At 44.6% G+C, this 10,414-nt stretch overlaps 1 protein-coding gene across 2 annotated transcripts in view; it reads right to left on the reverse strand.

Annotated features, from left to right (window-relative positions):
- Positions 1-9,563, reverse strand: part of ATP6V1C2 (ATPase H+ transporting V1 subunit C2) — a 21,087-nt gene extending 11,524 nt beyond the window's left edge. The window contains exons 1-4 of one of the 2 annotated variants that reach the window (XM_075086822.1): positions 9,485-9,563; positions 8,504-8,661; positions 6,873-6,940; positions 1,574-1,659 (exon numbers count right to left, since the gene is read on the reverse strand). In XM_075086822.1, coding sequence (XP_074942923.1) covers positions 1,574-1,659; positions 6,873-6,940; positions 8,504-8,632 — 283 coding nt within the window. In that variant the 5' untranslated portion in view covers positions 8,633-8,661; positions 9,485-9,563. Of the gene's footprint in view, positions 1-1,573; positions 1,660-6,872; positions 6,941-8,503; positions 8,662-8,802; positions 8,990-9,484 lie in introns of those variants that run through there. The other variant, XM_075086823.1, reaches the window with a different exon arrangement.
- Positions 9,564-10,414: the final 851 nt, after the last annotated feature.

The following is a 10,414-nucleotide window of genomic DNA, read 5'->3' on the forward strand; positions in this document are numbered from 1 at the left end:
CCACAGCCTTCTATTACAACACATAAAGAGCTGAAAGGAAAATGGTGTAAAAAGAGGAAACAAAGGAAATAAGTGAAACCTGTTGTTTCTCAAGTCATAGGGATATCGTGATCAAGCTACGAGATTGTCACTTGAGAAATCCATCGTAACCTGATCACTGTATCTCTACAACCAGACCAAGACTTGTCTCTAGCACTAATACACACAAATGCATGCTTGTAACAACACCGCAATCATCAATCCTCAACATACTTTTGAGACATTTCATTTTATCCTTTAGCCCTGAAACACAGTAAGTGGGATTATTGTATTTGTCAAGCAGTTGCACTCATCAATGTCTGTCTTATGTCATGCAAGGAGGACATTTCCAAAAGAACTTCCTCCCCATCCTTTACTTATACAGATCTGAAGTACAACGTTGCAGACATTCAAAGGGTGATGGAGTGTGCATTGTCAGTTTATCTGAAAGCACTATTCTACAGGCCTGTAATCAGCATGTGTAACACATCCAATTTTGTTGTACTTCTCTAGGATAGCTGGGGAGGAATTTGCTCTGAAACACACTCAGGGTCTAATGCAACATGCAGAGATCTAGGAGCCATCAGTTTCTAAACGTTAATTTTGTCCTTTAGGGCCTTGAATCATAGAATCATTAAGGTTGGAAAAGACCTCTAGAATCATTGAGTCCAACCATCAACCCAACACCCCCATGCCTCCTAAACCATGCCCTAAAGTGCCACATCTACACGTCTTTGAAATACCTCCAGGGATGGTGACTCTAGTATCATACTAGATAATAAAGTGGGAAAATAAGTTCATGGACGTTATAAAAACACCATACTGACTACTTAGAGATGCTGCAGAGTAGCATACAGTAAGGCAATGGGCTCCCATGGCCCTCTGGCATGTCAGAGGTGCTCCTGCCATCACTGCCTGCTCTTCTTCTCTGCCACACAACTGCTGCCAGCCAGGCCAGGACAACACCGAAGGCATTTCCTCCTAACAGAAGTAGCACGTGCATGTCCTGCCAACCCCTGGCATGACCTTGTGCATCCAGCCCCAGCTCCATGTTTTGAAGCTGTTGCCTCACACATCTACCTGTGATGACAGAAATCTACAGTTAACAATTGTGATCTATCGCACCACTGTGGGAGGGAAGGTAGATCACTTGACAGATGTCATGCAGCCATACAGAATGATGATTCTGCATATGCAGAATAAATACAAAATTTAGCTGCCTGTAAGAGATCAAGCCCATACAGGGCACAGAAGGGTGCTAGGTCATTTTAGGAGTGAAGAAAGATGTCTCCTGCTTTCCTTTTCACTCCTCACTTCTGGTGCTAAAACCTAGTTCAGTACTAGACACTGAACACCATCTTGGAAGCAAAGTTGGCACTAGATAAAGCTTCTGCTAACTTTGAGAAAAATGGGAGCAGGCTAGATGTGTTCTTAAAATAATGTTGCTGATTGTTGTCCTTTCTAATGTATGAGTGTTTCAATTCTACATATTCATACTCTGAAGCAAACACAGACAGCATCAATGCATTAAAATATCCACATTCACAGCACCTACCTCCATTGGCCAGAAGATTTTCCTGGACTTTATCTTTTGAGTCTTCCATAACTTCTCCTATGTACTGGGCTATTTTCCTCATTATGCTTAGGTGTAACAAGAGAAGCTTTGTTAGTGAAGAAACAAAGTTAATACAAAACAGTTGCCACAATGATCTGATAAACATGGAGATGCCCAAACAAAACACTTCGGAAGCAAGGCAGGTTAATTTGCAATTCAAATGATGATAAACAATCTATGGTATATTGCAGAACTAAATGCCTTATTTCTAAATACACTGACCTCCGCAAACACATATTTAATATTATCTCCCCAGTGCTCTAGACTTCCAGAAGATCGAGATTTACTCATCTGTACACTCATGATACTCATAGCAGAAACCAGAAGGCAAGAAACCCATGTTTAAAACTCTAAATGTGTTGGAGGAACAAGAGGCTACATACATACTAACACTGGCTGAAAAACTGTTCCATGGGATGCTAAATAAACCCATAGGGCTTGCTGAGGGGAAACCAAAAATGTTCTCTTGTTTGGCAGGGAGAATTTCCTTCTTCCCCTTCTTTAGGGGACTATTCCTCTCTTCTTTTTAGCATGGTGGACAAGACATTCCTTAAAGATGTGGGAGATTCAAATCCTCCTTCTGCCTGATTGAGAAGTGAATTGAACAGAACCTCTCCCGGAGAACATTGTCTCCACACAGTTACTTATATTTTGCTTATTTTAAAAAATAGGTTTATCAAGTCCCTCAAGCTGTAGATCCTCCTGGCCATAGCCAAAGTACCTATCTCATACAGGCCAAGAGCCCTTCTGCTTGTTCTATTATCCTTCTGTACTCAGAAGTATTCACAGAATTTGGCCTTCAGTTCCCTAACCATTCCAGGCTGACTACAACTTCTTAAAAAAAAAAAAACAAAACCAAAAAAAAAACCAACAGCTAAAAAGTAACTGCCTGATCATGAAATTGGCAGAGACATGAAGTGGACATAATCCTTGGCATGGTCACATGGAATGGAGCATAATGGCAGGTGGCTTCTCCCTTTCCTTCCTTACAGAGGAGAGACTACTGCAGCTGCAGATGAGCTAGAGACTGAAAGGGACTCCAGGCCAGGTAGAGATACCATGAGAGCATCAGAGAAAAGGATTTTATTTGATGTGCTGCAAAGCAGATATATGGGCCATTTAAAAGCAGTAATTCATAGAGGTAAAGATTTCATCTATCTCCATTCCTGTGAAGAAACTCACAGTCTTTGGAAAGGTTTTCCAGTCCTGTGATGGGGAGGAAAAAGCTGAGATTGCTGATGCTGCCAAGAATGCAGTAGTCAGAATTCCTGTAGTTTGGGGTCATCCAGCCTGGGGAAGAGAAGACCTTATTGTGGCCTTCCAATATATAAAGGGGACTTATAAGAAACATGGAGAGAAACTTTTTTACCAGTGCCTATAGTGACAGGACAAGGGGCAACAGTTTTAAACTGAAAGAGGGTAGATTTAGATTGGACATAAGGAAGAAATTCTTTATGATGAAGGTGGTGAGGCACTGGACCAGGTTGCCCAGAGAAGCTGTGGATGCCCCATCCCTGGATATGTTCAAGGCCAGGTTGGATGGGGCTTTGAGCAACCTGGTGTAGTGAAAGATGTCCCTGCCCATGGCACAGGGGTTGGACTAGATGATCTTTAAAGGTCCTTTCCAACCCAAATCATTCTTCTCATGTCCCTGGACAGGCACAATTCAGAGTGCCTATAGGAGAAATCTATACCATTGTGCTCTAGTTTGCAGCCCTCTTAGAACTCTGCAGTTTTCCATCATCCAGCTTCAGCCACTTTGAGACCCAATGCCAGCTGAGCATTGCTGGAGAATGCTGCATGTTGCCCACACTCGGGCGCCAGGGGCAGTGCAGGGATCCACACAGCGGTTCCCCATCAGCTGTGACCTTGCCAAGCACTTCTGCAATTTTCAGCTTGTAGACACAGCTGGTTTTCAGCCTCTTCATGATGTCCAGGGAGCCCAGAGGAACTTGGAACAAGACAGGACTCCAGAGAAGCTGGTAAGAACAGTATAGTAGGAGGCTAAGGGCATAATGGAGAAAGCAGCCAAGAGGAAAGTATATAAACCAGTTGCTTTGCCAAGGGCCTGAGCTGCCTTCATTACTGTTGAGTGCAGCTGGGGGCTAACCTGATAGCTGGGAGCTCTGGTCTCTCTCCATAGGTATAGACAGTGGGACAGGTATGTGTTCTCATTCAGCCGACTGTCCTAGCTGCCCAGGTGAGGCCTGGATCCCTTCCAGCCCACACGGCCCAAGGTCCCTGCAGGCAGCATGTACACACTGGGCCAGAGCAATATTTGCCAGTCCTGCCTTAGTCTCTGTGCCTTGCCTTGCATCCTGTGAAATGCAAGTGGGATTCACTCATCCAATACATTCCCCATGCAAAGACAGGACACACACCCTGCATACCACTGATGTCTGAGGCAAGCAAGAGCAATCGGACCCCCAGAGAAGCCCCATCAACTATAGTGACACTGAACAGCAAGCAGCTTTCACATCCACCCCTTAAACCTCTGCCTTTAGATGAGATGAATCCCACCTTCAGCAAATGTTAATGCTCAAATGATGTGTTATAAAAGGAGAGGGTTTCAGTTAAACTGCCTTGAGAAGTAGTAATAAAAACCTGTAAAGAGAATAATTCCATTTAGCCTATTATTATGTCTCGAAAGATTCACATTCTGCTTCTGAAATTGTTGCAATATCATTACTTTAAAAAAAAAAATTAAATAATACTATGTATTAAAGGGTGTTACCATCCAGACCTCCAAAATACCAGGAGGAGCAAACACCCTGCAATCTGAGGCCACTGCAGAATGCTCTGCCAACCAAGGACCCAGGAGAACCCCCGGGTAAAAGTGACCAAGGGGACAGTCAGCTTGTGCGAGCTCCATGCTACCACACAGTGACATGGAAAAACTCTCTGCCTCCCTGCGTAAATAAGTAATAAAAGTATGTGGAAACAATAGATCCTGCAAACTCTTGCCCCTTCTCTGCTGTCCTGGCAGGAGGCAGTGCTGACAGGTTTGCGCTGCCTGGCTTTCCTGGCAGTTGTGTTTATCTAGCAACAGTTCAGCAGGTAGCTGTTTCACAGGAGCTGGAAAATAAATGCTCAGGTCATTTGAACAGGCTTGTAACCCTCTGGATGCCATTTACTTCAACGAAGTGCAAACGTTTGGCATTTTAACCCCTAAATCACTATTTAGACTTAAACCCCTGGGCATTTGTTTAACACAAAATGCTTTTGTATGTCCTTGGGGGACTTGGTCTGTGTTGATTATTCTCTGCTACTACTCTAATACATTTTCCTTATTTTTTTAAACACATTTTTCTTGTTTTTAAATCTTGCTGATCCTCCTTGGGTACATAATTAGGTAGGTGAACGAGATGAGCAGGAAGAGTCCTTACCTCAGCAGCTTACGGTGGAAGAGCCTCACTGCCCCCTGTGCTCGGTGCCTATCGCTTGTCATACAGTATGTGCCATTACGGGCATTAAAGAGACAATTAGTGGAGTAAAGTGGGATATAGTTTGAACAAGGAGCTGTACCGTGTTGTCAAGTTAAGACAAAGGGTGAGCCTAGGAAGCTCATATTGACATTTCACTCAAGATTACCCTCTGTGATCTTACACGGGTCCTCCAGACAGCTTTTCAGAAGTCTGAATTCCTCACAAACCTGGGAAATAGCTAAGCCCTTCTGAGAAACAGTTCTGCATGATTTTTGGCAGCCCTCAAACCCAGATCACACAGTTGCTTGCCTCTCTGCTGCCCTGACTAGAGGCACCTTCCGTTAGAACAGACAGCAGGTATTGGCACTGTCTCTCCCCAAATTTGCCCCATCCCCAGTTCATGAAGTATGAACCTGCAGTATGAACCTGAGACCTGAACATGTTCACAAAGAATTTGGGGCAGGTTTTTTGTGAGGGTCACAATGGAGGAGGTTTTCTTGATGAATTAAGCGCTAAGTTGCTCTGTCCTGATAAAAATCCTGGAAAAAAGTGATATGGTTTAGTTTTAGATAGTCCTGTGAGGAGCAGGGAGTTGGGCTTGATGGTTTTTATGGGTCCCTTCCAACTCAAGATATTCTATGATTCTAGAAAGATCAATGTTGTGTGCAACCCGCAGCAATCAAATCATCCTAATAAAGCCCTGCTGTAGCACCAGTGAGGTAGAAAAAAAAATCCTACGGAGAAAGGTATTCTAGCAGACTTACTTTTACCCAAACTGCCTAGCATAGATTTAAACAGCTTATATCAGTGCTTCTGTATGAGCTTGCAACTGCCTGACAAAATCTTTGAAAGTATCAAGCATATTTAGACAAGCAAATCCTTATCAGTCCTGCCTGGAGGAAAAAAAAAAAGGCAAAAAGCCCCAGAGCTAACACATGCCTCTGTGACCAAGACCAAAACTATATGTATGGTATATGTGAGGTAAGCAAAAACCAAACCAAACCAAGAACAACACCAAAACAAAAAACCAAACCAAAAAATCCCAGCAGCTTGCACTTTCATTGCTCCAGCAACAAAGTCTATTTTGTGCCATGAAGTATCTTACAACCCGGCCTTTTCTCAGCTTGCCATGGTTATTATTCTTTGTACACCCAGGTCAGTTTGGCCCAAAAGGCAATATGGGCAATGATCAGCAAAGAGATCATGTGAATCTTTGCATAAGTAGATTTTATACAATATGAGTCAAGATCTTGATTTTCAAGGAGTTTAAAAGTCTGAGAGGGAGAGCTCCGGATTTTGTTCAGAAGAACTTACTCCACAGAACTCCTTATCTGATTGAAAAGGGGCAGAGGCTCAAGAGAAATATTCCAGTAAGATAAGATCAGGGAGGACTTCATATTCTCCAAATGCCATTTTATTAAGTTAAGTTTCTGGATGGGGCAGGATGATGTTCTTTAAAACAAAAACAAACAAACAAAAAAACAACCAACCAAACAAACAAACAAAAAAAACCAAAGAAACCCCCCACCTTTTCTAGCAGTTTCCCTTTGAGAAACAGCTCCCATAGTACTGCCACTCAAAGAGACTGCTGGGCAGGCAAAACTATCACTGGCTCAATTAATCCAGATTTGAAGGAATGGTCCTTTCTTTGTGATGATTCCATGGCAACACAAGGGTTAAACAAAGCCTATCCACTTTAGTCCAGCTGTAGTCCGGGCTGAACAGGGTCAGACTGAGGTGAACGCAAGGACATATCGCCCCATAAAAACAATGTCTGGTTTTCATTTGTAGGTAGTAAATAAGATTTATTTTACCTTTCAGCAAAGCTATCAAGTTTTCCCAACTCATCTGACAGACCAACAAGAGCATCCAGTGTCCCCACCTGTGCAAAAGATAAGAAGTAAGTGAAAGATGCACAAGCCCATCTAAGGCTTCTGTTGGCAGAGTCTTAGGGACACCGACTTGTGTTCTGCCAATTCAAACTGCTAAGCTTTATTTACTTAGTGGAAAATAGTAGCAATTCCTTTATCTGAGACCTAGGGCATAAAAAGCCTTTTCCAATAAAGGAAAAAACGTATGTGTAGTCTCAAGATTCCACGTCAGTGTCTTCCTTCCTGTTTTCATTCCTGTATCATCAAGCAGCATAGACTGGTCTTTTACATGATAAAATAGTGACTAGAAATGCACAAAATATACAATCAAACACATCTGATGTATGGAGTGAACCAAGGGAAGCAGCACTTATCCAAAAAGGTGTCCTTGTTTGCATTCTTTGCTATTACCAAAGACTAAGGCTCTCACAAAGCCATTTCCTCCAAGTTCAACATCTGCTTTTTGTATGACTCTGTCACAGTCACAATCTTATGCTTATGGTATTGCAAGATATTGCCGAACCTTTTCTTGTAATGTTGCCAGCTCAACATTATGAAGGGTCAAGCTGAAGGAGAAGAAACAAATTTTACATAGAAAAATTAGCAGAATATTAATGGACTGGTTGCATCTGCCGACACTGCAAATGCTTTATTTTCTTTGACATAAGCAGACTCACACCAACACCGGCTGGGTAAGGCCCATAGGTGGTAAAAATCACATCAATCTCAGGTACACATGCAAAAACCAACATTCCCAGTCTGAAACACTCATGTGACAACTCAGTGGGTTGTTGCTCAAGAACAGGCCATGCTCCCCTTTTACTTGCATTCTTATGTAATCAGGATAGCTCAAGTCAGAACAGTTAATGAATTTTTTGGGTTAAAGCCACATCCTGGATGCACTAAGAGTAGCTTTGTTGAGTGATGTGTGATGGCAACCCCCCCTGGGAACCAAGTTCTACTTCTGTGGTAACTCCATTGACTTCAATGCAGCATATTTGGATTTTTCAAAGCCACAAGTGAAATAAAAATAAGGTGCAGATCTTATAAAATAAGGATTAAATAATGCAAAGATATATATAAAAAAAAATGGATTAATACGCTTCCTAGTTATATGATGATATGAAGCTGGGTAGCGTAGCTGAATACACACATACGTCCGTTTCCCAAGGAGTAATGTACATTATAGCACTGTTTTCTCTGTCACAAGTCTTACCGGCACGGTTTGAGATACTTAGCTACTCCCTTTGCATTAGCAATCCGAGATGTGCAACGCTGTATGACTTTCATGACTGGGAGCAAAAGGTACATTGTACGCAATAGGTCAGTTATTTAACTGGTCATCTTGGCTCCTTATACACACATCCTTCCAGTGTGAAGGTCAGCTTCACGCACAATGGCTTCCTTCCCTCTAATCAATTTTCAGTTGACTGAACACAACTCATCCCTCGGCTGCAAACTACTTCTACTCTCTGCATATTATCCCAAAAGATAAATCTCATGTTTATCCCAAAAGTCTTTAGCCCTGGCTAATGCTGCTGCATCGCCCCCACACAAACCCCTTCCTCATTTACCTTTAAGTCTGGAATATGGAATTTGCTGTTGCTGGACAGGTTGGATTTAGACGTCACTGTGTTCATTCTCTCCCATGCCTGCAGATTTGTTTTATCTCCCGGGGCGGAAATTAGCCAGAACTCCGACATGATTTAGTATTTTCCTTCCCTCCTGATCACTGTAGAAACACAAAGCAGGTAAGTGGGTAGAGCGGGCTCTTCCCTAAAGAACAGAAAAAGTTAGAACAGGTTCATGATTTTTTTCAGAAACACAAGGACAGTGAGTCAGTCCTGTGTCTCAGGCTGAAATGGAACATGACCTTCTCCTGAATGTCACGGAAAGAGTGCAGCCGGCCGTTCCTCCTTTCTCAGGGTTGTTCCATCCAGTTTCTGAATGAAGAAACGAAGCTTCCTCCTCCCCTTTCCCCTCCCAGCCTGTTCCATTCCCCTTGCGCTGTAAGTCCAGTCTCCGTTAAGGAGTTTGGGGGACTTCACTAAACCATCCAAACGGAATTAAGGATTTCTGTTTGATAAAGATCTCTCAAAGTTTTGGACACTTGCAGGCAAAGCTGAAAACAGGATATAAAAAGACCTCTGCTCAACCTGTAGGCTGCAAAAGATGCCACTGGTGAGGTGGAATATTACTTTGCCCAGGTTGGATAGGAGGGAGCTGGAGGAAGGCGAGCGGCGGCATGCAGAGGCGGTACCAACAGAACGACACGGATCCAGGGGAGGGAACGACACTGTGTGAAGGGAACGGACCAGGGCAGGTCAGCGAGGGGCAGAAACCACAGGGAAATCTCCCGCTCCTCTCCGCGGGCTCTCCCCGGCGCCTCCCGGGTGCCTGGGGTCAGCAAGAACTGACACTTGCCTCTCACGGGGGTCCCGGGTGGGGTGCCGGGTGGGGTCCCGGGGGGCCGGCGGTGGGGGCGCTGCGAAGGGGGGGATGCTGCCGGCGCGGGGGTCCCTGCCGGCCCCTGCCCGCCCCGCCCGCCGCCTTACCTGCGGTCGCTGCCTCCCCGCCCGCGCCGCGCCGCTGCTGCTGCCGGCCCGGGCGCGGGGCCGGCGGGGCGGGCGGGGCGGGGCGGGGCGGGACTGCGGGGAGGGGGGGGCAGCCACCGAATGCACGGCGAGGGGGCAGCGGGTCCCTCTCGGAGCAGGGCGGGCTGTGGCACCTCATGAGACAGCCCCTTCAAAGCGGCAGCAGCTCTAACTCTTGCAGCTTTTCATCTTTTTTCTGCCTTTTAAACTCGCAAAAATCACGCAGAGGCCATGTGTTTTCACCAAACACCGGCTGCCTTTAGCAAGTCTGAAGGGTTTGGAATAATTAAAGAAACTTTTAGGAAACTCTTGTTTCTGGGACTTCCCTGGATGCTTTATTTAACAAACACCCAAGCGGCGCAGGGGCCCGCAAGGTAGCGGTGCTTCCTCCACTAGTGATGCCTCGTCCTCGGTAGAATATAGCTGTAGCTTTTGGTCCTTACTAAGTCTCGAGTTTGCCTTATGCTGCCCTAAGTTTTCCTAAGATACCGGGAGTGTTTCGTAGCTCGTATGGAGTAACGTGCTGCAGCCCCTTCTAAAGCAGGTGCACTCTGAAGGAAACAAGAGTCTAAACACTTCCTGCACCTGCCTTTGAGTGGCATCTTTGCAAGTGGAATTTATCCCCCTCATAGAGAGTACGTGGTGCATCCAGTTCTCATTTGCATAGTCTAATCTCTGTACTATCATATAGCACTTAGGCAATCACTCCTATTACTGGTGTTTTATTTTCTTCAAAAGACAGTGCGATTTTTGCTCATGTTTCTATCTATCAAATGTAAATGAAGCTCCACAAGAAATAAGCAGAAGGATGCTCTTTGTTTTCCACATGATCTGGCCTAAACTGAGAGGGGTTTGAGTTGCTGGGCCAGGCAGGTCTGGTCACGCACACAA

Source organism: Phalacrocorax aristotelis, chromosome 3 (genome assembly GCF_949628215.1).
Source record: "Phalacrocorax aristotelis chromosome 3, bGulAri2.1, whole genome shotgun sequence".
NCBI lineage: Eukaryota > Metazoa > Chordata > Aves > Suliformes > Phalacrocoracidae > Phalacrocorax > Phalacrocorax aristotelis.